At 40.6% G+C, this 26,810-nt stretch overlaps 3 protein-coding genes across 12 annotated transcripts; 2 read left to right on the top strand and 1 right to left on the bottom strand.

The window, feature by feature from the left end:
• Nucleotides 1–389: 389 nt before the first annotated feature.
• On the top strand, nucleotides 390–13,442 carry pbrm1 (polybromo 1). 9 transcript variants are annotated; one of them, XM_054617598.1, is made up of 30 exons: nucleotides 390–494; nucleotides 2,198–2,346; nucleotides 2,476–2,573; nucleotides 2,702–2,849; nucleotides 2,967–3,116; nucleotides 3,687–3,803; nucleotides 3,891–3,959; nucleotides 4,065–4,163; nucleotides 4,250–4,335; nucleotides 4,425–4,510; nucleotides 4,601–4,817; nucleotides 5,535–5,676; nucleotides 5,766–5,860; nucleotides 5,940–6,219; nucleotides 6,332–6,437; nucleotides 6,535–7,174; nucleotides 7,303–7,514; nucleotides 7,600–7,785; nucleotides 7,983–8,140; nucleotides 8,255–8,506; nucleotides 8,599–8,744; nucleotides 8,969–9,126; nucleotides 9,258–9,441; nucleotides 9,712–9,913; nucleotides 10,010–10,211; nucleotides 10,299–10,451; nucleotides 10,961–11,125; nucleotides 11,528–11,580; nucleotides 12,564–12,771; nucleotides 13,092–13,442. In XM_054617598.1, the coding sequence occupies exons 2-30, from the start codon at nucleotides 2,206–2,208 to the stop codon at nucleotides 13,253–13,255; spliced, it is 4,917 nt and encodes a 1,638-aa protein (XP_054473573.1). In that variant the 5' UTR covers nucleotides 390–494; nucleotides 2,198–2,205; the 3' UTR covers nucleotides 13,256–13,442. The 9 variants fall into 9 exon arrangements, with proteins under 9 accessions (XP_054473573.1, XP_054473579.1, XP_054473576.1 ...); XM_054617601.1 differs by lacking the exon at nucleotides 390–494 and adding an exon at nucleotides 623–802; XM_054617597.1 differs by lacking the exon at nucleotides 390–494 and adding an exon at nucleotides 623–815.
• Nucleotides 13,443–13,720: 278 nt separating this feature from the next.
• Nucleotides 13,721–23,274, top strand: cse1l (CSE1 chromosome segregation 1-like (yeast)). 2 transcript variants are annotated; one of them, XM_054616205.1, is made up of 25 exons: nucleotides 13,721–13,902; nucleotides 14,699–14,791; nucleotides 14,950–15,092; nucleotides 15,254–15,355; nucleotides 15,456–15,601; nucleotides 15,703–15,793; nucleotides 16,761–16,868; nucleotides 17,753–17,845; nucleotides 17,962–18,129; nucleotides 18,217–18,346; nucleotides 18,492–18,557; nucleotides 18,837–19,039; nucleotides 19,136–19,220; nucleotides 19,452–19,513; nucleotides 19,605–19,741; nucleotides 20,081–20,184; nucleotides 20,325–20,422; nucleotides 20,532–20,682; nucleotides 20,791–20,999; nucleotides 21,184–21,281; nucleotides 21,400–21,485; nucleotides 21,585–21,666; nucleotides 21,878–22,024; nucleotides 22,254–22,485; nucleotides 22,688–23,274. In XM_054616205.1, exons 1-25 carry the CDS (start codon nucleotides 13,761–13,763, stop codon nucleotides 22,775–22,777), a joined length of 3,066 nt encoding a protein of 1,021 aa, XP_054472180.1. In that variant the 5' UTR covers nucleotides 13,721–13,760; the 3' UTR covers nucleotides 22,778–23,274. The 2 variants fall into 2 exon arrangements, with proteins under 2 accessions (XP_054472180.1, XP_054472181.1); XM_054616206.1 differs by having other exon boundaries at nucleotides 13,789–13,877.
• A 286-nt stretch (nucleotides 23,275–23,560) lies between these two features.
• LOC129105274 (retinol dehydrogenase 10-like) lies at nucleotides 23,561–26,727 on the bottom strand. Its single transcript, XM_054616207.1, has 5 exons — nucleotides 26,278–26,727; nucleotides 24,283–24,381; nucleotides 24,036–24,181; nucleotides 23,809–23,940; nucleotides 23,561–23,682 (listed from the first exon to the last, which is right to left on the bottom strand). The coding sequence occupies exons 1-5, from the start codon at nucleotides 26,725–26,727 to the stop codon at nucleotides 23,565–23,567; spliced, it is 945 nt and encodes a 314-aa protein (XP_054472182.1). The 3' UTR covers nucleotides 23,561–23,564.
• Between the last annotated feature and the right edge of the window lie 83 nt (nucleotides 26,728–26,810).

Genomic DNA, 26,810 nt, shown 5'->3' with positions numbered 1-26,810 from the left:
ATGGAAACAAGCATCGATGATGGTGAAAGTGGCACACAGGAGCTAGTGAGGATATAGGCACACTGTGACGTGAGAAGGCTGAAGTGTGTTTTGTTCAGTCCAAACGCAGAGGTTTAATGTAAAGTTGAATTCACCAATCCGTTAACAGGAACTCTGATCGGCTCATTGCGCAATAAGTCACCTCCTAGCTCACACGTTTAGTTTTGCATATGTTTCCTTGTGTTTTCTAAATTCTCAAGCGGTCTCTGTTATGCGACTTGCATATCAAACGTATCCAACATGAAACCGAGAAGTGCAGGAATCGTCGAAATCTTGTAAAACACACTAATAAGAATCCACACAGGCTTTTATTGTGAAGGGGAACAAGCGGAAGTGGTAGTGAAATCGCTGCTAACTTCACACTTCTGTTTCTCGGTCTAAAATCGATAAATGATTGGCTTTTTTTTTTTTGATTATTAACGATTTTGGTTAATCTAGTAACGTGCTCCCAGAAGGTAAGAACACAACCTTCCCACATCTTTAAAGTAAAACATGTCCTATGACGTGTCGTGTTCAGTCTCAGCGGTATCTTAGTAACGTAGACGTGGTTACAGTGATGCCTTTGTCTGGTCTCTAACGAGCGTTCGATGACGTAGGAGGCTAACCGCACAGTGTAGCTAACGTTAGCCGCTCTGTGGTCACTACCTGTCCGCACGTGAGTGACAGGTAGGTGGACAGCGGCCGGGTTGGTGTGCTAGCGTAGTGCTGGTGTGCGCACACTGGACTGCAGCCTGGACGCAGCTGGAGGACGTTAAGGAGAGCGGTATACATGCATTGTTAGTGAAACCTGCAGACAGCCAGCATCATTGGTGATGTACATGTCATTCTAGGTGATAATTATGAGCTCGTGGGGCTGTCACCTTTTATAATCTGACTATACATCACATTAAACCTTCAAGGAGATCAGAGGGCCTGTTGAAAAACACCTTGAATTGCTGATTGCTGTTGCCATTTTATTGGGGAAATGATCAAAATGTAACACTCAAGTTTACAATTTAATTAGTTAATTAGTCAAAGTTAATTTGGGGTGATATGATATTATTCATGGTGGGTGACTGGTGGGTGTCTCCCATCCCCATGGCCCTGCTTCCAACACACAGAAAAAAAATGATATAAATTCTAACTCAAATGTTTCTACATTTTTTATTTTAAAGTGTAATTACATTTTGACAATTAGTTTCATGTTTCTTCAGAGGCGACCCCCCCCCCCCCCCCCAACTCCCCCTTTTTGTGTCTCTATCTTATTCTGTCTTTCCAAGTGTGTAGGCTTTGCATTCTGTTGTCGTAGCTTCTCTGCTGAACTATTTACATAATTAGGGTTAAATCTAGAGACAGAGACATGATCAGCTCCAGTAGGCCTTTTTTTAATCTAAGTGTAAATTATGAAATAAAGGATGACTGAATCCTATAGGTGATTCAGTTTCAGGGTCCTGGTACTATGCATGCTGGTTTAATCTCACACAGTTTTGCCCTTCAGAAAAAGTGAATAGAACATTTGTGTTAACAATATCGCTTGTGCTTTTCCTACCACAACAGATCAAAATGTGTAAAATGGAACATCTGCTCTGTTCTTCAGTATCTGTATCATAGCTTCCCATTCACAGCAGTAGTCTGCTGCATTTAATAGGAGAGGGGTGTGTTTAAAAAGGGGTAGAGGACATTTCAAATGTGATGTTTAGTCTGTTTAATATAGAAAACAATATCTGGATGACCACACCATATTACAGTATATGTGTGGAAAAATAAATTAGGTTACATGTTTACTTGTTGTAAACAAAAAAAATCAACAAGTTAATGGAGCAAACACTCTGAGCATTAGAGAGAAGCTCTGCCAGCTCTAGGTATATTTATGAAATAAGCTATGTTGTCATGTTCTACAATGTTTTTACATTTTTTCTTATACAATCAGGAACAATGTTTTGTGAGGAATCATTAGGGAGGAATTATTTTTCATAGTGCAACTATTCTGTGGCAACGCTTCAGGCAGGTGTAACTGACTGCTACAGAGCCCATCCCTCATTGAGATTATTCTCTAAATCTCTATAATGTACACATTGTTTAGATACTGTTGAAAACTGAGTATGTAATGTTCATAGCTCTACTGTAAGATTTTTCTCCATGCATTGATACTTAATACTTTACTTGTTCTTTACCTCAGGGGTCGTCATGGCCTTGAAAAGGAGAAGGGCGACATCCCCCTCTAGCAGTGTGAGTGGAGGAGATTTTGACGATAGCCAGACTTCATCGTTAGTGTCTTCAATTGGGAGAAAGAGGAGAAGGACCTCAAACATTCCAACTGTGGATCCTGTAATTTTACAAATTTCAGTTTCAGTTTTTCCTTTAACACACTGTCAGAATTATGCTGCCATGCTGATTAACTGGTTGGCATGGGAAAGGAGGCAGATGTTTTTCAATGTTTAATCCTTTGATTTGCAGATTGCTGTGTGTCATGAACTGTATAATACAATCAGAGATTACAAGGATGATCAGGGCAGGATGTTGTGTGAGCTGTTCATCAGAGCCCCCAAACGAAGGTGAGGAAAGAGATTAGTGGTCATCAGATATGTGCTTTAAGTTACACCCTGAAATTCCTTCAATATCAGTCAAGTTGTTTAACACAAACAATAGATGGAGAAAAGTTACAAGACCCATTTTCTTACAGAAATCAACCGGATTATTATCACGTGGTGTCTCAGCCTATTGACATGATGAAGATCCAGCAGAAATTAAAGATGGAGGAGTATGATGATGTTGAACAACTCACTAGTGACTTTCAACTTTTATTCAACAATGCAAAAACATATTACAAGGTAAAAACCCCCCACCCCCCCAACTTATTATAAGATGAAAAAGTTGCACAAATCAGACGCAGGAAATTAAATTATGATATTCACCAACATGAATATGAATTGCTTGTGTCTGTCTAGTCTGACAGTCCTGAGTACAGAGCAGCCTGTAAACTTTGGGATCTTTACCTGCGAACCAAGAATGAATTTGTTCAGCGAGGCGATTATGATGATGATGATGAAGACGGGTACGATGCACAAGACAACCCTGGAGGGTCCACTGAGGATGAGGTGACACTCACTCACATTACTGATCACACAGATTTATTATGACTCTTCATTCAATACGCAGCGCTTACAAAAATACATCTGTAGGTTTGAATCAAAGGGCCTCATGCAAGAACCACTTGTACAAACAGATTTGTTCTTAAGTGGCTTGACGAGTGATTAAGGATCATTTTTCCTGTATTCACCAATTTTCTCTTATTTTGAATTTTCGCTTAGGTACAAGTTTTTCACTAATGCATATTTCATTACTTTAAAGCAATTTTGCGTTATGACGTGGAAGACTCATACAAGCTGACTGTAAAAACAAATAAGAGACAGTACAGTGAAAATACGGACTTGTTTTTGCATGAGGCCCATTGTTTCTAATCTGTTAAACCATTCAAACCAATATGTCTACTATGATGGTGTTTTTTAATTCGATACGTAAAACCCAGATTTACCTAACTATGAGGTGGTTTAGTACATATAATTTGAAGTATTTTGCATTAATTTGGATAGTTGAGTATACATCATATCATTGAGGGTGATATAGAATGTCTTTACCTAAACCGTGTGACCACTTGTGTTTGACAGAGTGCACCTACCTGCTTGAAAGAAGTCCTTGAGCAGCTGCTTGATGCTGTGGTTTCTTACACTGAGCCCACTGGCCGTCTGGTTAGCGAGCTGTTTCAAAAGCTTCCATCCAAAATGGTACAAGCACCTTCAGTAAGACTTAAGACCTTATCAGTAAAAATAGTGATTAGGCTTTGATGTGTAGTATGCCTTTTTTCTTTTAAGCAATACCCAGATTATTATGCCATCATTAAGGAACCAATAGATCTGAAAATCGTTGCTCAAAAGATTCAGGTATGCCATTACACCTCTTGCATCAAATATGCACTTTAATTAATATATATATATATTTACAACATTTTGTGGATAAAATGGCCAATAAATGTTTTTGCCTTTTAGTTGAGCCACTACAGGAGTGTTAGTGCCATGGCTAAAGATATAGATTTGCTGGTCAAGAATGCCAAAACTTACAATGAGCCTGGATCTCAAGTGTTTAAGGTAAGTGTGTCGATGAGAATATGACACATATTCAATATAATTAACAGTGTTTAAATGCAGACCAATGACCTGCTTATGTGTTACAGGATGCAAACACCATCAAAAAGGTTTTTGCCCAAAAGAAGTCTGAGATGGAACATGGAGAACCAATCAAGTCCAGCATTCGTATCAGGTCAGTAGGAGACAACACTTAATGTGGAATCTATTCATGTTAGCTTTTGCTTTTAACTCTGACGCCCTTGTTCTGTCTTTCTCTGTCAGGAATAGAAGGTCTGCCCAGGGAGACCGCCTCTCTGCTATCACCATGGCTCTTCAGTATGAAAGTGATGAGGAGGGCATACTCTCGGGTACATCGCTACGTCATTGGCTTAGGTTTATCAAACATGAGGATGCTGGTGCTTCAGTCATTATTTATTATCTTCTGCTGTATTTGTCAGGTTCTGTCCACTATGATGAGGGTGAATCTGAAGCAGAGAGTATGACCTCTAACATGGACATGAGTAATCCTATCTTCCAGCTGTTTGAGGCTGTGCGAGGTGCCAGGAACAGCCAGGGCCAGTTGATCTCTGAGCCTTTCCTGCAGCTGCCCTCCAGGAAGGACTACCCCGACTACTACCACCAGATCAGTCAACCCATCTGCCTCCTTCAGATCAAGTATGACTGAGCTAGTGATGATCTGTCTCTGTGTCTTTCATCTTTGATATTCAACAACATTGAAATCTTCATTTCTTTCCACCCTTAGTGATGTCACCTACTGAATTCAACACTGATTTTATATGTCCTGCCGATTCATTGTACGTAAATGTGGAATTTTTATTGATTTAAGTCCCTTTTTTAAAAAAAATATCTTCTTAGAAAATAAAGCATTAAGTATTGATTAGATGGGTTTATACCAATTGAGGATACATATTTTCAAGTCATTTTCAATTAATTAGCATAAAAAGCCTTTTTTATTGTCATGTGTAATATTTTTGCATAGTTTGCATATGTATATAGATCTGTTTACCAAGTGAATTTCAGGTTGCCCTTTATAAATGTTCTAGAAATGTAAATTAGGTATTATGTAATATTTCCTACAACAAGTGGTTTCTATTTATTGTAATGGCAAAGATTAGTGGCAATAATCTAGATATTTGTCTTTTTATACAACCTTTCCTAGCATACATTTCTCAGCATTAACAAACACTACAAACACTACTTGAGATGAACCCACCCATTTTCTAATTCATGTTTCATCACTTATTTGTTTTATTTTCTTTCACCAACATTCTCTCTTTTTATTTTCTACCCCTGCGGCATCACACACTCACTATACAGTACAGTATTTCTGTGCCCTCCTTTCCAAATGTGAGCGCCCGTAATTCCCCACAGGAACAAGATGAAGAACAATGAATATGAGAGTGTGGAGCATATTGACTCCGATCTGATGCGGATGTTTGAGAATGCCAAACGCTACAATGTTCCTCACTCCTCCATCTACAAACGTGCACTCAAACTTCAACACATTCAGCAGGTCAGTCCCAACTAACACTTTTTGCCAGCTTTGTGGTATTTTAAGAGGCATTGTAGCTATTTGATGTATTCTACCTGTTATCTGTGTAGATGAAGAGAAAGGAGCTGTTACAGGGAGATGATGACGACGGAGACAGCATGCTCTCCTCTGCCACGTCTGACACCAGCAGCACAAAAAGAAAAAGGTTTGCACTTTTATTTACTCAATTCTCTGAAGCTTCGTGTTTAATTTTATGTGACAGTTGATCTGCATTTGGTTTCCAGTCACAAGAAGAATACAAAGAAAAACCGACTGAAAGCTCTCTTTACTGCTGTGGCTGAGGCGCGAGAAGCTGGTACTGGTAGGAGACTGTGTGACCTCTTCATGGTCAAGCCCTCGAAGAAGGACTATCCTGACTACTACAAGGTCATCCTGGAACCCATGGACCTCCGGACCATCGAGCACAACATCCGCTCAGACAAGTACATGACTGAAGACGCAATGGTGGAGGAAATGAAGCTGATGTTCCGCAATGCTCGACACTACAACGAAGAAGGCTCCCAGGTAAGATCTGTTTGGCATTTCTAATTATCTGTAAGTCTAATTTAGTCTGAGGAAAAATGTTTCCTAGGAACAAGGAGCTTCCCATGACAAAAAAGTATTTCTTGATTTCAAGGTTTACAACGATGCTGACATTCTAGAGAAGATTATGAAAGACAGACGCAAGGATCTTGGGCCAGCAACAGATGATGATGACATAATGTCCCCAAAGTTGAAAATAAGTACTAAACTTTGTCATTACCTCACTGCCCTCAAATCCAAGCAAATGCCCGTGAGTTTGTTTTCATTAACACACATCTACTCTTTATTTGATTGCAGGAAAGAACAGCATTACATTAAAGAAGTCCAAGTACTTAACACCCTTACAGCAGAAGCTGAATGAGCTTTATGAGGCTGTCAAGAACTTCACAGATAAACGGGGCCGTCGCCTCAGCACAATCTTCCTGCGGCTGCCGTCTCGTGCAGAGCTTCCTGACTACTACATTGCCATCAAGAAACCTGTGGACATGGAGAAGATCAAGAGCCACATGTTGGCTAACAAGTACCAGGATGTTGATGCACTGGTGGAGGACTTGGTGCTCATGTTCAACAATGCCTGTACCTACAACGAGCCTGAGTCTCTCATATACCGCGACGCCCTCATGCTGCACAGGGTGCTGCTAGAGACGAGGCGTGACCTGGAGGGAGGAGATGATGCTCATGTACCTGATGTGCCCCGCCTCATCCAGGAGCTTATCCGCAGCCTCTTTGTCTCCGTGCTCAGCCACCAAGATGACGAGGGACGCTGCTACAGTGATTCACTCGCTGAGATTCCCGCCCTAGATCCTGCAAATCCCGAGAAGCCACAGCTCAACTTTGACATCATCAGGACCAATGTAGATCGAGGGAGTTATAAGAGGCTGGATGTGTTTCAGGACCACATGTTTGAAGTGCTGGAAAAGGCCAGACGACTCAATAGGTGAGGTGCTGTTGACCAATCCTGTACAAAATGAAATCAGTTGTCTAATCATCTTTTTATTTGTTGATGTTGAAGGATTATTGTTTGAAAGAAAGCTAAAGTTGTGATACACCAAATGTCTATTACAGGACCGATTCTGAGATCTTTGAAGATGCTGTGGAACTGCAGCAGTTCTTCATCCGAATCAGAGATGAGCTGTGTAAGAACGGAGAGATCTTGATGTCTCCTGCTCTCAGCTACACCTCCAAACATCTGCACAGTGATGTGGAAAAGGAGAAGAAACAGAAACTCCCTAAGGAGTTTGAGGAGGACAAAATCAAGAGGGAGGAGGAAAAAAGGGGTATTTTGATAAAAAATATAATAAAGGTTACAGTAGATAGAAGTTACTGCTGCAATGATTCACTGAGTCACTTATGAATTCCCAGAAGCTGAGAAGAGAGAGGACTCTGTTGGAGGATCATGGCAGTCTAACCTGCAACGCACATACAGTCAGGACTGCAGCTTCAAAGACAGCATGTACCACGTGGGAGACTATGTATATGTGGAGCCTGCAGAGCCAAATCTACAGCCTCACATCATCTACATTGAACGCCTTTGGCAAGACAATACTGGTCAGTCTCATTATTGCACTAATCAGAAAATAATTAGTATTTTTTGTAAAAAAAAATAAAAAAAAGCACAATGATATTATCTTCTGATTTGTATTAGTTACTGTTTCTTCAGTTAGTGTTTCAGCTAAGTAAGACATATAGTTTCTTTTGAGAGCAGTTCTAATTCATTCATTTTTTTCCACCTCTAATAAATGCAGGTGAGAAGTGGCTGTACGGCTGCTGGTTCTACAGGCCAAATGAAACATTTCATCTCGCCACAAGGAAGTTCTTGGAAAAGGAAGTTTTTAAAAGCGACTATTACAACAAAGCTCCTGTCAACAAGATTCTGGGCAAATGTGTGGTCATGTTTGTAAAGGTAAACGCTGTGTAATTCCTGTATGTTTGTTAGCTGTAGGTTTTGTTTGGAAGCATTGGCCGTTTGAATTTGTATTGAGTGTTGACCAAACATTTATGGTGTGTGGGATTCAAGGAGTACTTCAAACTTCACCCAGAAGGCTTCAGAGCTGAGGATGTCTACGTCTGTGAATCGCGCTACTCTGCCAAGTCCAAGTCTTTCAAGAAGATCAAGATGTGGGCCATGCCCTTGAACTCTGTTCGGTTTCTTCCCAGAGAGGTCCCCCTACCTGTCGTCCGTGTAGCATCCATGTTTGCCACCAAACAAGAGGAGAAACCGCCAGAGATGGTGGATGAAATCAAAACGATAGATGGTATTGTAGAAAAGGTAAATGCAAGTTGCTTTTTTTTTAAATGAGAAATGACAGCATGCACGTAAAATAACACAGACTGCTGTCTAAATACTATTTGCGTCTGCAGGAGAGGGAGGATGTTCCAATGGATATGACCAATGGGGAGCCAGCATGTCAGTACCACGAGCAGCTCTGCTACAACAACCAGTGGCTGAAAGTGGGAGACTGTGTTTACATAGGTTCACATGGACTAGTGCGCCACCGAGTGGGAAGGTAGAGAACATACATTTATTTTCAACTGACCATGGGAGACATGGGTCACCCACTTCCCTTCAATTACTGAGACAGGAACTCTATTTTGTGTTTTGGTTGGAAAATATGGAACACAGGGAGCTTGGTGCAATGGCAGAGTGGTGTGTTGGTAATGTGTGTGTTTGTAAATGTACAAATGTCTGATTTCCAATGTATCTAACGCAGCTTTTTTTAATATCAAACAGAATTGAGAAAATGTGGATGAGAGATGGAGCAGGCTACTTCTTCGGTCCAATCTTCATACATCCAGAGGAAACAGAGCATGAGCCCACTAAGATGTTCTACAAGAAGGAAGTGTTCCTTAGCAACCTTGAGGAGACTTGCCCTATGACCTGCATCATAGGTACCCTCCTTACTGTACTTGTTAAACTGAGAACCTTCACTTTGTTTTCAGAAATGTATAAATGTATAAAGTTGGATGTATGTAGTTGATAGAAATCATTTCACATTCACTAAATCAGTCTTGTTTCACAGGGAAGTGTGTGGTGTCGTCCTTCAAAGACTACCTGTCGTGTCGGCCAACTGAAGTGCCTGAAGAGAATGTTCTACTCTGTGAGAGCCGCTATATCGAGAGTGAGAAGCAGATGAAGAAGTTTAAGGGTCTTAAGCGCTTTTCACTCTCTGGGAAAGTGGTGGAGGACGAAATCTACTATTTTAGGTAAAAAAACAACTTTTACATACTTTGAATTATCTGTTAATGTTACTGTTGGTAGAAGGAAAGGAAAGACAAATATATTTGTTAAGATCAACAAAAATAACTACACGCACTAATCAGAACAGAAACATTTTATCCTCCTGTGGAAACGTAATATCCTTGGTTGTGTTCCTTCATGATTTTCAATGGCTGTTTTCCAGTTTAATGAAAGATTGGGGCCAATTTCAAAGGTGGATAAATTGGACAGTTTATTTTTCTTATTGTTTTATCCAGGAAGCTCATAGTGCCCCAGAAGGAGCCATCCCCTCTGCTGGACAAGAAAATTGAGGAACTGGAGGCCAAGTTTGCTGATATGACAGATGAGGAGCTAGAGGATCTTGGGGATGATGATGGCGAGCTAGGGGACCAGTCTCACCCTCGGATGCAATCTTCCATGTCTAGTGACATGGATACCATGCCTTACACTCCCCCGCAGGTCAGAGTGGAAAAGTATTTACTCACAAATATGAATTCCCTCTGCAAAATAACAAGCAATTATGTGGTGTGAACGCACTCTTGTGTTTGGTTGCAGTCCACACAAAAATCCATTAAGGGCCTTTCAAAGAAGGAAGGCTCAAAGCGAAAGATCAACATGAGTGGCTACATCCTGTTTAGCAGTGAGATGCGAGCGGTCATCAAAGCCCAGCACCCAGACTTCTCCTTCGGGGAGCTGAGTCGCCTCGTTGGCACTGAGTGGAGAAACCTGGAGAGTTCCAGGAAAGCAGAATATGAAGGTGAGCAGAACTTTTTTAATTTTAGTCTTCAACCAGTTGTGAACCACATGAAATGAAGACCTTATGTTCGTCTTAATTGTTTTGCAGAGCGAGCAGCTAAAGTGGCAGAGCAGCAGGAGCGAGACAGGGCCCAGCATCAGACGTCCCCAAGAGCAGGTACCCCAGTAGGGGCACTGATGGGGGTGGTGCCACCCCCAATCCCCATGGGGATGCTAAATCCCAGCATGACGCCTGTGTCAGGTAACCCCTCATAGATGCAGATGGATCCCAAGCGTACATTTGAAGGCTGACTGGAATAAGAAGCTGAACTGCTAGATGCATTCACATTTTTTTGGTTTCCTAATCTCACCCATGTCTGCATGTTTGTGATGTTGCAGTGTTTTGATTTAATTTTATGTTGCCTCTAACATAATTTCACCTAATTTATTATCCCAAACCTTGCTTGTTTTAGACTACTGTTTATTCTTTACATCATGGTTGACTCTACATATTTGAATGCAGAGCTTGAAATGTGAAAGTTGCTGTACACAATTGAGGATTTGGACTGAGAAATTGATTAGTGCTTGGCAGTAGTGCATGTGCACCAAATTGTTTTCATTATGTGTTTTTCATCTATTAATATCATCATAATGATCTGGTGATAAAAGCATATATATTAACATGTTTCTGCATGCTAAGTAGAGCAAGTAGTTGATGCATGTTTGACTGATGCATGTCACTGTCTTGTGTTGCTACTGTCCCTTCCTAAGGGGAAGGTATGATGGGTGCATATAGGTCAGCTATGATGCCCCCGTGGGGCCACGTTGAAGGCATGGTTAGTATTTCTGGCATGCAACCACATCTCATGGGGGTGCCTGTCTTTCCTCAACATCTCCTGCCTGTTATGCCTGGGTTCCCTGGAATGCCGTACTTTGGTAAGAGTGCTGTCATAACCACCCCATCTGCCACGCAGTTGCTTCCTGTCTACCAATCTGACTTGCTGGAGGGGCTACCTGTACCAATAGGCTGAGGTCCTTAAATTGATGACTGGTCAGTTCAGAGCGTAGAGCCTCAACTGGGGCTCGGTTATTTATCGTGCTCATTACCACTAGACTTGTAGGTAATTAAGTCATGGAGAGAAAGTCGGTGTCTCCAAAAAATATACCTGATATTTTATTTAAAATGTTCATAATTGGCATTCCTTAGTGTTTTAATGTAGATTAAAATGACACGGGTTGATTTCAGTAACAGACTTTGAATTTCGTATTTTTAATATAAACCAACTCCAAGTGGCCTGCTGCACCTTTTGACAGTTTTTTGATGTTGAATATCCTCAGGTGTTAATGGCATGGGAGGTGGTCCTGGAGCGGGAAACGTTCATGGATCCCAGGTAATCTATCCGGCTCTGTGATCATTGCGAAGAAGATCAGAGTTCAGATACATATTGCTCTTGATACAGATCTGTTTTCAGAGAAGGATTTGAGACTCTTGGTTACATTAAGACATTCTTTGTTCACGATAAATGTATTCTAAAACATTTTCACAAATGAGAGGGAAATCAAGTGTCGGTGTCAAAAAGTTGAACAGCAGGCATAATATTTATAAAACATAAAGTCCATCACAGTTCTATGTGAATTGCAGAAGTAGCGAGTAAAAGATAAATGCTGCAGTCAGCTCTGCGAACGATCCGCATCAGTTACGTCCTCAATGTAGCCTAGCTGTAGGATTAGCAGAACAGTTTGTAGCCTCAAATCCACCACACTAAACGGTTTTCTCTGTTACAGTCACACTGGCAAACAGACAAATGCCCATATCATTTGTTTTACTCTGTGTTTCTCAATGATGCATGTGTCATTAATTATTCAGTTAACAACAAACAGCAAACTAAATACAAGTTAATGTAGTAGATGTCTATCTCTGTTCCATAACGGCAGAGCTTCCAATGAGTCTGAAAAAAATGTAATAACACATCTGTGCACCCAAATTTTGTTTCTTTTTTCCACTTTAGCTCTTGTAGACTGTAGCACAGTATCCTTAAAAGATGCCTTGAAGAAAACGTGACACAGATTGACTTACTTACTTATTTTACTAATTTATGTCAAACTGATAAAAATAAAAAAGTCAAGCATTTTTTAACTGAATTTCACTTAGTCTTTTGAAAATCAATTGAAAACTAAATTACAAAATTCACAAAAACATTAAAGCAAAATGAAGGTCAGGGGGCCCCCTCAAGGGGTTCCAGATAGATGACATTGTAGGGCAAACACAATGCCACCAGAATACAGACAGATTTGCAGCTAGATAAGTTGATGTGTGATCTTATGGTCTCCTTAATGAGAGATAATAATAGAGTTCTTATAATATTTTCATTAGATGGGTGTAATGGGCCCAGGACAGCAGGCTCCACCACCATACCCAGGCCAGATGGGACAACCTGCACACCTGCAACCCTCCACCCCGATGTTTGTGTCCCCACCAGCCAAGTCCCAGCGGCTGCTCCACTCTGAGGCATACCTCAGATACATTGAGGGCTTAACTGCAGAGTCCTCTACCATTAGCAAGTGGGATCAAGCTCTCTCAGGTGAACCTTTTATTTGATTGCAAGTTATCAAGTTTAACTAAAATGACGATCAAACTGGCTTACATAACTTGGAAGATCTGCTTTTCTGGGTTTTGCTTGTCCAACTCTTATCTGTGAACCACAGCAGGCTTTACATTTTTTGTCCGAGCTGATCCTAAAAATGAAACATGCATCCTAAGAGGATATATTGTTTACAAACCTACCAAAGAATATCACATAAACACAATATTAATTTATCCTAAAAGATTATTAATAAATGTATGTAAACTGGTAAATATCCTCAGATTCAGCATTTTAATGTTTTATTTGTGCACTTTCAGTTCAAAAACAAGATGTGCGCCTCACAAAAGAGCAAGAGAGCAGACTGCCATCGCACTGGCTGAAGAGTAAGGGCGCCCACAAGACAATGGCAGATGCACTTTGGCGACTCCGTGACCTGATGCTGAGAGACACCCTTAACATTCGTCAGACGCACAACCTGTAGCATGCTTGTATTCTGAGCCTCTGTTCCCACTGTTCCTGTGAGACAGGAAGAGGGTCAAGCTCGCTAATAGTGTGTGTGTGTGTGTGTAATTTGTGTTGTCTTTTCAAAATGTGTTAGTAGTTATAAAAGCTGCTTTCTGTGTTTAAAGCTGTTTTTTGTTTAACGTTTCAGATATATTGTTCTAAGTGCATTATTGTTAATGGCTGTCATGTCGTGATGAATGCCTTCATGCTTTCACAATTAAAATGTGAAGATCTCATTTTGGCTGTATTAATTTACCTACTACTGTATGTTGACATTAGCGATGCATCACTTGAAGTAAAATACTATACCTGCCACTTGTAAAGAATGTTCAAATGTCAAAGATTTAAGTTTAACATCTGCTAAAATTGAAAGTAGAAAAGACATTTCAAGTTACCTATATAGCTGTCATTCAGTGAAGTTGCTGCACTTGATAGAGACCAAGCAGGGGGCGTGTCCTACCTCTTCCGTCTGTCATCTGCGCATGCGCAGTATACTGACCGCGCAGTTCCTTTTCCTCCAGACGTTTGAAAGCTGGCACGGCGAGCACGTCTGTGCGGTGTTTAGTGCCTCCCCATCCCGGCTGAAACTAACTGCAACGGTAAGCCACCCCAATGCTTTAACAGGTATGATATCCAGCAATACGGGATTCAAACATGGTCAAAGTCCAACATATTGCGAGTAGATGCGTAATGTTTGGAAATCTGCTAACTTTATGGTTAGCACATACCACATTAGCTAAGGCTAACATTAGCATCGGACTTGGAGGAGACCAGCTGCTGGATCAGTCTATTCACTGGGAGTGGGATATTGCTTTCCATACGGCTTTATATAATATTAAACGTTATGTTGTTGGTATAGGGACGTTTATAAACAGATACCTGGTGTTAAATATAACTAGGTGAGGTCGTGTTCATGCGATACAACGACCGCCATGTGCTTATAGTCCAACATGCATAACCCTAGAAAACATTTAAACTGCTAGCTTAGACGTCAGGCTGCATGAACTGATCTGGAGTCAGCGGGGCCACCTGAGCTAATGCCAAGCTAAGTAGCATAGCAATGTTAGCTGCTAGCAGGCTAACGTCAGCGGCACTCTGGGTGCATGCAACTATTACAGGCGCTGGACTGTGATTGATTGGAAAAAAGAGCAGTAATACTAACTGTTTAATTAAAACATGGAGTATTGTGACAGTTAGATTTGGCACACATTTCATAACTTTTTATTACGTTAAAACATTTTGGTTTTTTCCACAGGAACCAATACACACGTTGTCGTTACATAGAGTTAAGTTTGTGTACATGATTACTCAGCATTTAGTCCAATCATGTGTAGGAAGGTGACTAGCCTCTTAACCAAATGGCTGCCAGGTATTTGTTGATCTCTTTAATTCATTCACTTTTTGTTTTTCTCGCCTTTAGTAACGATTATGGAACTAAATGATGCCAACCTACAAACCCTCACTGAGTTCCTCAGGAAAACACTGGACCCAGACCCAGCAGTCAGGCGTCCAGGTAACCCCTCTAAATGACATGGCACATGGACTTGCACATCTTAATGCAGTTTATAAGGAATATTGATCTGTTTTACCTTTTTCATGCAAAGTATTTATTTAATTGTGCACTCTTCGCTTTGCAACATCTGATTTCTATTTATTGTTTTTCTTTCTTAGCTGAAAAGTTCCTTGAATCTGTTGAGGGAAACCAGAACTACCCCTTATTACTACTCACTTTGCTGGAGAAGTCCCAGGACACAGTGATCCGGGTCTGTGCTGCTGTTACCTTCAAGAACTACATCAAAAGAAACTGGCGCATTGTGAGTCTCCCTAAATAACATCAAGTGTAGAAGTTGTTGACTCTAGAATCGTATATAAAGTAGCATTTAGTACAAAGTCAAAACGGAACCAGTATTGTTTTTATTATTGTCGATTTTTACACTGAGTTGATTTTCCAACTTTTGTGATGTTTTTCCCAAAGGTTGAAGATGAACCAAACAAAGTATCTGATCCAGACCGAACAGCGATCAAAGCAAACATAGTAAATTTGATGCTAAGCAGCCCAGAACAGATTCAAAAACAGGTACATCCTCAGATGTTGCAGTACTTTTTAAAGGGTCTGATTTAAAGGTGTAAAGGAAGATGTTCAGCCAAGCCCCTGTTAATCCTATGCATTTCCACAGTTGAGTGATGCCATCAGTATCATAGGAAGGGAAGATTTCCCTCAAAAATGGCCTGACTTGCTAACTGAGATGGTGACACGCTTCAGAAGTGGAGACTTCCACATCATCAATGGAGTGCTTCGTACTGCACATTCCCTCTTCAAGAGGTAGAGCTGACTTCCTAATGGTTTGAAATGGTTTAATGATAACATTTGAACTGAATTTATAAAACGATAATGTCTGTCCCCTCCCTTTATGTTTTTTCAAGGTACCGCCATGAGTTCAAGTCAAATGAGCTTTGGTCAGAGATCAAACTAGTACTGGACACATTTGCCCTACCTCTGACGGAGCTGTTCAAGGTTTGTAATGACTTGCAGTTCATAACCACAACACGTACAAGTATGGCTGCCCCCTCTTAGTCGACTAATCAGTCGTTTTGGTCTTAAGTCGACTAAGATGTGTTTTTCACGATAAGTCATTTGTTTGCTTATTTCATGCTAAATGACATATTTCCAAGAAACTTATGAGCACAAATCTTGTAAACACAAGATTTAAAGTGATTATTTTGTGTAATGCTTTGTGGAGAAATTATCTGTGGAGATTTGTATATCTGTTGATTAAATCCCCAAATTGTAATAGTCGACAAATTTTCAGAGTGTAAAGCTTTGTTAATACTTGAGTTTGCCAGCCTCTCCAGACAGCGCGCAAACTCCTAAACTCCAGAGATATTCCCATATACTGTAGGTTTAACCCGTAAAAAGCCATAAACCAAACTCCACATCCCTGCCAAAGAGGGAGTGTAGTCATCTGTAAGCTCATATGTCATATTCATGGTTAACTTTATATTCTATTTTCTTATATTCTAAAAACGTAAAGTATGACATGCATTATATGAAACAAAGGTTGAATATCCTGTAAGCAATTTGATTTGGCCTCAAAATATTTGCTCAAATGAAGATTTTTAAGATTGCCTGTTTCTAAAGCATCTCTAAACCAAGTGGCTTTTTTTGTATAATACCTTGACATGTAAGTAGTGTTTTTATCAGTTGCCTACTTGTGAAAGTACCGTGATCCTGCGCACAAAGTTATAAAAGTTCAGATATGCACGACAAAGTGTGGCGACCCCATGCTGTGGCACCTGCACCCGCTTCACTACAGCGAGTATAAACTAAGCTTAAGTCAACAAACAATTGCTTCTGTCAAGGAAAGCCTTACTAACGTGTTGTTCCATAACATCTGATAGATGTCAATATGGTTGACATGGATATGATGACATTCCGATATAATGAAGTATTTCTTGTTAATGTTCTCTTTTCTTTGCTGTAGGCCACTATTGAGTTGTGTCAGACTCATGCTACAGACATCAATGCCTTGAAGGTCCTCTTCTCTTCCCTCACACTCATCTCCAAGCTGTTCTACAGCCTTAACTTCCAGGTCAGTGAATTTGCATTATACTTAAAGTTAGCTTAGCTGTTTTGGACAGTTGCATTCTCTCTTTTGACGCAATCACACATGGCAGGCAGCCAGGCTTACAATGCACTGGCAGAAAACCCTGGCAGAGTATGACAGGCAGACCCACAGCTGATGACTTTGCAGCTACACCAACAGATGCAGAGGAGACTTACCAAAAAATGGCTGCATGTGTCGACTATAGTGCACGCATAATTGTGGGTCTTAACTCTCCCGGTCGGGTGAACTGGGGACTCGGTTGCCTGTTTTGCATATACACTGCATCTGGCGATAAATAAAATAAACAAAATAGTTGGCTATTGTTTTCTGTCAATCGGCAGCTCTAGATTTATGGATCAGGTTATCGTTGTAGCTGGGTGGCTTGTATGGCTCTTGAACCACCGCACCCCTGCAGTGCAAGACTCTTTTTGGTTGACAGTGAATGATTGGTTAACGAGGAACGGCCATCGGTCAGGAAAACAATAAGCATCCCTATTACAGATGTTTCAGCATCTACATTTTTTTGCAAAACTAATTGAAACCCTTAAGAGCAATCACAATTAATTTTAATTAAAGAAATAAGTAAAGTAATAAAGATATCCAAAGGGGGTCCTGAGTTTTGTAAGGCTGAAATTGAAATGTATTATTCATCATATTATTTTGAATTGGAAATTAATCAGACAATTGGTTAATAATTAATAGATTATAATTATACTTTTGTTATTGCAAGGCAATTATGCACTAACAATGAAGTGGGCGATGAATTTGCTCCATGTAGAAGTCAAGTCAGCTTCTTTTAGTAATCCATGTGCACTTTCATCAGAGACGTGGAGCATTTACCTTCAAATATACTCTGTATTATTACACAGGACCTTCCAGAGTTTTTTGAAGACAACATGGAAACCTGGATGACCAATTTCCACGCCCTGTTGACTTTGGATAATAAACTTTTACAAACGGATGTGAGTTATATTTTCAAATTTTTTCACTCATGCAATACATTTTCAACACCATTGTTCTATAATTTTAACTGTTCTGTGCTATACTTTTGAATTTGTCTCCTATGACAACTCCATAGGATGAGGAGGAAGCAGGACTCCTGGAGCTGCTTAAGTCTCAGATCTGTGACAATGCGGCTCTCTACGCTCAGAAGTACGATGAAGAATTCCAGCCGTACCTGCCGCGCTTCGTCACTGCTATTTGGAACCTTTTAGTTTCTACTGGCCAAGAAGTCAAATATGACCTGGTGAGAGTACCCAACTGTGTTTCTGTGTTTATGTTTTTTTGGAGGTCACTTTTCCTGTACTAACTATACACCTTCTCTTCGTGACAGCTCGTAAGCAATGCCATCCAGTTCTTGGCATCAGTCTGCGAAAGGCAACACTACAAGCATCTATTTGAGGACCAGAATACACTCACTAGCATTTGTGAGAAGGTCATTGTGCCCAACATGGAGTTTAGAAGTAAGTAAATGCTTTGTTCTCACCATCAGATTGAACCTGGAAATGTCACCAGTGGCTGGCTGATTGACGGCTCTGCTTGCTTGGCGACAAACATTCACTTGTGTGCTGTGTGATACTGACCCGATTGCTTGTTGTGCCTGATTAGGTGCTGATGAGGAGGCCTTTGAAGATAACTCCGAGGAATACATCCGGAGGGACCTTGAAGGATCTGGTAAAGATTTAGATTACTGCTTAACACCTGCCCTATTGTAAATTATTTACATAAATACACAAAAGAATTTGTAGGTCCTCCTCTCATTTTGAGTTTGACTTTTGTTTGGTTCTCTCTTGTCAATTAAGATTAATTGAACTCCATATGCTCTATAGTTACATATTCAATTGGTTACACTTAAAACAAAGTTTCAATAGGTTTCCACATAAAAAATAGAAAGTCAACAAAAGTAACAAAACCATGTCCCCTTTGTTTACCTTTTTCCTCATTCTTTCTCAGACATTGACACTCGTCGTAGGGCGGCATGTGACTTGGTGAGGGGCCTTTGTAAATTTTTCGAGGGCCCCGTCACAGCCATCTTCTCTGGCTATGTGAACTCAATGCTGGGAGAGTACGCTAAGAGCCCCGGGGAGAACTGGAAACACAAAGACGCCGCCATCTATTTGGTCACATCACTGGCATCTAAAGCACAAACGCAGAAGGTATTGTTGACTTTCATTATCAGAGGTGTATTCAATACATAACTGATCATTTGTAAAATTGGCTCAGTACTTACATTGTTGTCTTTTTTTTAACAGCATGGAATAACACAAGCCAATGAGTTGGTGAATCTGAATGAATTCTTTGTGAACCACATTCTATCAGACTTGAAATCACCCAATGGTAAGAATACGGTTCTCATTTCTCATTATTATTATTATTATTATTATTATTATTATTAATTACATAATGTATAATGTGTTACAACAGCTGGCTCACTTTAGGTTTGGCTTCAATTTCTTAGTCTCACCTTTCCTGTCCGCTTCACTATATCATGATAAACAGTGTTTATTTACAATAAACAATTATTATGTTAACACATTTATTAACCTCACACACTAATTGTCATTGTAGTAAATGAGTTCCCAGTGCTCAAGGCAGATGCCATCAAGTATGTCATGATCTTCAGAAGCCAGGTATGAACTGTTACTTTCTCTGCAATATTTTTAAATTATTAAAAGCAAAATGAATACATAATAGAGCTTCTTCTCTGTCCTTTTCCTTCAGCTTCCTAAGGAGCAGCTGCTGCAGGCAGTTCCTCTACTGATCAGTCATCTGCAGGCAGAGAGCACAGTGGAGCACACTTACGCTGCTCATGCTTTGGAGAGGCTGTTCACCATGAGAGGCCCTAACAACAGCACACTGTAAATATATACCCATATAGTCAAATAAACTATTAGTGTATATAACCAAAACAACTTGAGTATTGCTCATATGCATTTTCCCAATTGCATAAAAAGTGCTCAGTAATTGTACAGTATATTATTAAATATTAAAATATATGATAGAATAGAAAAATATATACTTTTTTTATATTCCTCCTATATATATATATTCTCTTTTTTTTTTTTTTTTTTATCCTTAAGATCGAAATTCTCTAACATCTTTTCCCAGTCCAGTTTACAGCAAGGCAATGTCTCCATATGAAGAATATTTCTGATTGCGCTTAGCCAATCAATCAATCCTCTCTGTATGTCTTTCAGTATCACCCCGGCAGAGATGGCGCCTTTTACTGAACAGTTGTTGAACAATTTGTTCAAAGCACTGGCTCTTCCTGGTTCAGCTGAAAATGAATACATCATGAAAGGTAAACCTGACTCTCCTCTGTCATCTAAATGCTCCTCGTCTATATTTCCCAGTTAGTGTCAGACCAACTGCAGAGTTATTTTAAGTAGCCTCATCATGTCTTTCTTTTCTTCTTTCCTTCTTTTTTTTTAATCTTTAAAGCCATTATGCGCAGCTTCTCCCTGCTGCAGGAGTCAATTGTCCCCTACATTCCGACTCTGATCGGTCAGCTCACTCATAAGCTCCTCTTAGTCAGCAAGGTAATGCACACTTTGTTACTATTTATGGATACAGATTCACTTTTAAACAAGATCCATGTTTGTTCAGGGGATACATGTGTCAACTCAAATCTTGGTCACCCTTTTTCAGAATCCCAGCAAGCCGCACTTTAACCACTACTTGTTTGAGTCCCTGTGCCTGTCCGTCCGGATCACCTGCAAGGCCAACCCCACCACGGTCAGCAGCTTCGAGGAAGCACTCTTCCCTGTCTTCACTGAGATCCTTCAGAACGATGTCCAGGGTGTGTGTAACATTTGACTATATCATTTATGTGTGTAGATGAGGTGCTCATAAAACCCTGATGGTGGCTGAACAACTCCACTCATCCTCCTTTTGTTCTCTGTTGCAGAGTTTCTTCCGTACGTGTTCCAGGTGATGTCTCTCCTCCTGGAGATCCACTCCAACTCTATTCCCTCCTCCTACATGGCTTTATTCCCTCACCTGCTGCAGCCTGTGCTGTGGGAAAGGACAGGAAACATCCCTCCTCTGGTGCGCCTGCTTCAAGCTTACCTGGAGAAGGGAGGTTCCTCTATTGCCGGCTCTGCTGCAGATAAAATAGTAAGGCAATGCAGACAGTGTTTACAGCACAAAAAAACTAACATTTTAGTAGTTTTAGTCACAGTTGATAACAGTGATTGCTTCTCGATTTGTTTTATTCTTAACATTTATATTGTATTATTTCTACATTGTGTGGCCAGTATGTTGACTCTTTAACCGTATCTTGCTCATCTTTCCCTCTCAGCCCGGCTTGCTTGGAGTTTTCCAAAAGCTTATTGCCTCCAAAGCCAATGACCACCAAGGTTTTTACCTTCTCAACAGCATCATAGAGCACATGCCCCCGTAAGTCCATCATAGTTGTGTTCTCATATGATCATCTATAGAATATTGCACTTGGTGAAATGTATATTGGTTTAAGTCATGACATGTTTTGTCAACTTGAGTTTATTTTTTTTGCCAGAGAATCAATCCTTCAGTACAGGAAACAGATCTTCATTTTGCTCTTCCAGAGGCTACAAGGCTCCAAAACCACCAAGTTCATCAAGAGTAAGTACAATCCTGTTCCAAGCCACTAATATCTCGAACATTGTCAGTGACAGAGCACGTGTGTCATATGATGCCATTTTTTTTCTGTCTTTCTCACAGGTTTCTTGGTGTTTATCAACTTGTATTGTGTCAAATACGGAGCTATTGCACTTCAGGAGATTTTTGACAGCATCCAGCCAAAGTAAGTGTATTTCTAAAACAAGCCACAAGATGTTGACAGAAACGGATGTTTGACTTCAGTTATTTAGTGGCTTAGTCCTTCGGTTTAGCACTCAATGCATTTATATGCATAATTATTATGAGTAATAGTTGCCTTGTAATTTCACCATGTGATGATGCTGGTGTCTTTCTCCTGCCTGCAATATAGTAATTATTTCCTTTTTGTGTTGCAGAATGTTTGGTATGGTGTTGGAGAAAATAATTATTCCAGAGGTTCAGAAGGTGTCTGGACCAGTTGAAAAGAAGATCTGTGCTGTTGGCATCACAAAAGTCCTTACTGAATGTCCTTCAATGATGGACACGGAGTACACTAAACTCTGGTAAGAGTCAGCCGGAAAGAAACGCAACTTTTGTATTCCTTTTTTTTCTTGAAGTCACTTACTTCAAACCCCTTACACATTCTCACGCCTCTTATCAAGACAGTATAACATTTTGCGTTCAGCTACATGGCAGAAACGGTTACCTGATAATAACTGAATTACATGTGTTATTATATTTTTCCCTGAGTAAACTGAAAGCAATGATTTGGGTTTTGATGCGTCTGTTCAGGACCCCTCTGCTCCAGGCGCTCATTGGTCTATTTGAGTTGCCAGAAGATGACAGCATCCCGGATGATGAGCACTTCATCGACATTGAAGACACTCCAGGCTATCAGACAGCATTCTCGCAACTGGCCTTTGCTGGGAAGAAGGAGCACGACCCGATAGGAGACTCTGTCGGCAATCCCAAGATCCTGCTGGCTCAGTCTCTCTACAAGCTCTCTACTGCCTGTCCTGGAAGGGTATGTTAGACATGTGGGAATTATTTAGCAAATTATGTCAAAACACCTGCTCAGTTGTTGTTTTCTTTTATTAAAGTCATAATGTTTTGTTTAGAATAAAATATGTATTTATATTGTTGTGTATCTCCTGTGCTCCGGCGCAGATAATGGGACCATGCAGAAAGCTAATGAATGATTTCTGCTTCTTATGTTTTTGGTGCAGGTTCCCTCGATGCTGACTACCAGTCTGAATGCAGAGGCGCTCCAGTTCCTGCAGGGGTACCTACAGGCAGCCACTGTGCAGTTGGTTTGAAACAGATGTGATGGTGTTTACTCATTAAGGAGACCACAATACACTGCAGGAGTAACCATAGTGACCTCAGGTCACATGAAAGACCTGCTACAGCTGAATTTGAACATTAACAGATTTGGTTTGACTTGACAGTTTATGATGGATTTTTAACTGTTTTTAAAGATTTGACCAAAGCTTGACTTAAAAGGATTTGGATATCTAGTTCTGTTACAATTGTTCAGTTTATTTCATTAACAGCAGCAGAGGTATATTTCAACAGTATTGTGGAACAGTTGAACATCGCAATCATATGGGAGGGATTTCTTTGGCGCTTCTTTTGTATGTTTGAATTCCTTTTTTCATGGGTCTGAAGACTGCAGTCTGAGACTCAAGCATAATGCATAATATTTTTTCTGTTGCATGTTTCCTGTAGATGTTATCGTCTAGTCTTTGTTTCTGCACTGTCTGTTAATGTGAATAAAAAGAGGCACTTGTATAGATCTGTTATCAGCACAGCCTCTTTTATGTTTGCAGTTTTTTGGAAATGTATCTTGGTTTGTGAGTCTTACTGGCTCTTTGGCCTCCAGTTCAGATGTTATTCACCAACTTTATTGATTACCAATGAGGAGTCATTTGCTTTTAATGTAGCAAACCCTGGCTGCCCTTCAGATCCAGTTATGGGTCTTTATAACCAACCATATTGGGCTCAACCTTTTAGATAACAAATTCATTTATTAAGGAAATACAGTGTGAGCCTTTGGTGTCTGCATTGGTCCATAAAGTTATACAACAGACTGACGGAGAGGTGTTAGGGTTTGATATGGCCATTGGACATCTTCAGTTCAACATTCTTGATGAAAGGTAGCATGCATTTGTCTCCTCCCATGAAGCGATATGTTGCCGCATTTGCCTCCCAAGGAAGTAATCTACAGAAGAGAATAAAAGAAAAAACAAGTCCCACATTGATTTATTTGTTTTGGTCCAAAAATATTTCTCTGAATATTTTTATCTCATCCAAAATTGCCATAGCATTCACTCTATAGTATACTCACGCTCGTGTCAGGAAGGGGATGTACATAATGCGAGGAATGCAGATCATTTTCTGTTCGGCTAAAATGGCTTTCATTGACTGCTGTACGGTGTAGAGAGGCTCCAGAGGTGGAATTAGACCCCGAAGCTCCTTCCTGGTAGGTTTCAAGCAAAAAGTGGAGACTCTAGAACCTATTTTATCCAGTTATAATAACCATAATCGTTGAAATGATGAATGGTGGCTTCTTACCTGATTTCACAACCTGCAAACATCCCTGTGTCTACAATATAAGGGCAGACTAAAGTGGTTTTGATGCCGTCCATGTCCTCTGCAAGCAACTCATGCGTCAGTGACTCGTGGAAACCGACGGCTCCGAATTTACTGGCACAGTAATCCTGAAAGAGTAAATAGCAGCATTTCTGATCTCTATAATGGATTGTTTTAGGATTTGTCTGTTCAGTATGTGGTTGAGGAAGTCATTAATCACATGTCTTACCTCTACACAGGCAGTGCTGAATAATCCAAGAGCACTGGCAATGGTTACAATATGACCGTGGTTGTTTGCTTTCATCTGAGGCAGGAAGGCCTTTGTCATCTGTTGATTAATGAAGTTTATTTTATTATAACATAAATATAATAAAGTACACAAAAGTTGCCAGAAACATGGTTCCACAGGTCCTTGAAATCATTAAAAGTTTGTGAGTTTGAGCGGGGAAAAAATCAAGTCCCTGAAAGTTGGTGGGGAAAATAATTTATAGAAGTGGCTTGAATTTATATAATTTGAGGGAGAAAATACATTGAAATGTTTTTTACATGTTTTTATGAGCTTCTGTAAAGCCTGCTAGTTCTTACTATACAAATTCTCAGTGTTCTAACAGTTATTAAGCTCGATCTGTGTCTAAAACTATGCTGTTTGTTCCTTGAATTTAAGGGAATTCGGCCAGGAAAGTCTTTTAAAGGTCCTCTAATTTGATGTTTAAGAAGGTGTGGCAACCCTGTAAACATTACAAAAGAACCTCAACAAGCATTCAAGGCCAAATATATAGACATATTCCAGCATATCTGGAAAAAACGGCTACTTCATCTGCAATTCATTGGTGTAATTATTCTTTGGAAGAATTACATAAATTTTGCTATTCATGTGTTTTCCTAATTGCAGCCATCGACAATTGCCTTTATGATATCAGGAATGAATATTCTGGACATCTGCAACATAATTGTTACAAAGAAAAACTCCCATTTCAGATATCAACAGTCAAATTGTTAGTCATAACTGAAGTGAGCAATTTTGGCATATTATCTTTTTAGATATATAGAACAAATATCCACAATTCATTGTTCTGATATCTGTAATTGCATTGTTTCCAGTCTAAATGCGCTGATTGTAAATATCTGAAATGGCATTTTTAATACTCAATGTATTTTGGAAATTCAAAACTACATTATGGATATCTGGAATGTTTATTTTATTTTATTTGGGATATCTGAAATGAACAGAGTAACACTTGGATTGGAGATAATTGAAATAGGACTTTTTCCTAGTATCAATTTTTATTGCAGATATCCAGAATGTCATACTAGATATCAAAAATGAAATTATGGATATCTGAAACTGAAAGCCCAATACACATGAATTGTAAAAGATATGTACATTTTCCCGGGAAGAATGACAAGATCAGAAGAATATCATTGTGAATATATGAAATGTTTTGTTGTTGACTACAGGAAGAATTGAATTGGGGATATCTGAAACACAGGTCCGGTCATCTATTAAATGTTAAAACATTGATCGATGTCAATAATATTAGGTTTACACTGAGTGTGTTTGAAAGGTGCACATCGTCAATTGTGAAACTAATCCACAACATCATGAACACGTGACCTCATAGGAAAGGCTAGATTACCCAGTAGGCAGCTGAGGGACCCCCACGTAGAAAACACTAATCAATGCGCAGAGAAATGGCATCTCATTGTTGCCCATTTACTCCGCGAGATGTTCTCCTTTGCCGGATCAGCTGCTGCATTGGAAGTGCTTTTCACATAAATGAGCACCCACTGACTGGAGGTCCGTCGCTGATATCGTGATACTTGGTTCTAATGAGCTTAACAGTTTTATTGTATGAGCACGAAAGCGGGGCTTAAAGAGGATCAAGGGCGGAGTCACATGCTGTCTTAACTGGTGGGCTCCTTTTGATTCTGGGGGTCTGAGTGTTTAATGTTACCGCCACCTACTAGTTACCCCCCTGTTAACCTGCACACATTGAACTGTCACAGGGACACGACTGCAGCTCTGCAGCGTCACAGGCTGCTCTCTGATCCCATCACACCTCAGTGCACAAACACAGACCCGGGGCCAGCTGGGGGAGGGGGGGGAGGAGGAGGACTAGAGTGAATAGATGTTATGTCATTCATGTGAGGCTGGAAGATGATGCTTACTGTGACTAGCAAAAACGTGGAGTTTTACGGTTCCAACTGTGCGTCAAAGTCTCACCCAAAACAGCGCGTGGCAGTTCACCAGCAGAGTCCTCTCCAAGAGCTCGTCCGGACAGTCCAGCAGCCTCCGTCCGGCCACCACGCCTGCGTTGTTGACCAGTATGGAGACTTCCCCGACCTCTGCTCTCACCCGCTCCGCCGCTTCATAGATGCTCAGACGCTTGGCCAAGTCCACCGTGTACGTGTGCACCTGAGCTCCCAGCTCCCGCGCCTGCTTGGCGGTCTGCTCGTTGGCGGCCGTGTTGCAGTCCCACAGCACCAGGCGCGCCCCCTCTTTGGCGAACTCCAGAGCGAACAGGCGACCCAGCGCGCCCCCGGACCCCGTTATCAGACAGAGCTCTCCGTCAATGCTCTTCAGCCTCGGCCGGAGGAAAGTCTGGATGATGGCATTGAGGATGGAGTAGGTCAGGTCAATGAGCATCAGCAGCAGGTCCACTATGAAAATCATGACGCTCCAGTGCAGGCCTGTTAAAGAGCCAAACAAGCAGAGCGCCAAGCGTCGGAGGAGTTGATTCTCTCTGTGACGCGGGG

The sequence above is a fragment of the Anoplopoma fimbria genome, chromosome 17 (genome assembly GCF_027596085.1).
Source record: "Anoplopoma fimbria isolate UVic2021 breed Golden Eagle Sablefish chromosome 17, Afim_UVic_2022, whole genome shotgun sequence".
Lineage (NCBI taxonomy): Eukaryota > Metazoa > Chordata > Actinopteri > Perciformes > Anoplopomatidae > Anoplopoma > Anoplopoma fimbria.
The sequence above is the reverse complement of the archived record's forward strand: the minus strand, read 5'-3'. Positions and strand labels throughout refer to the sequence as shown.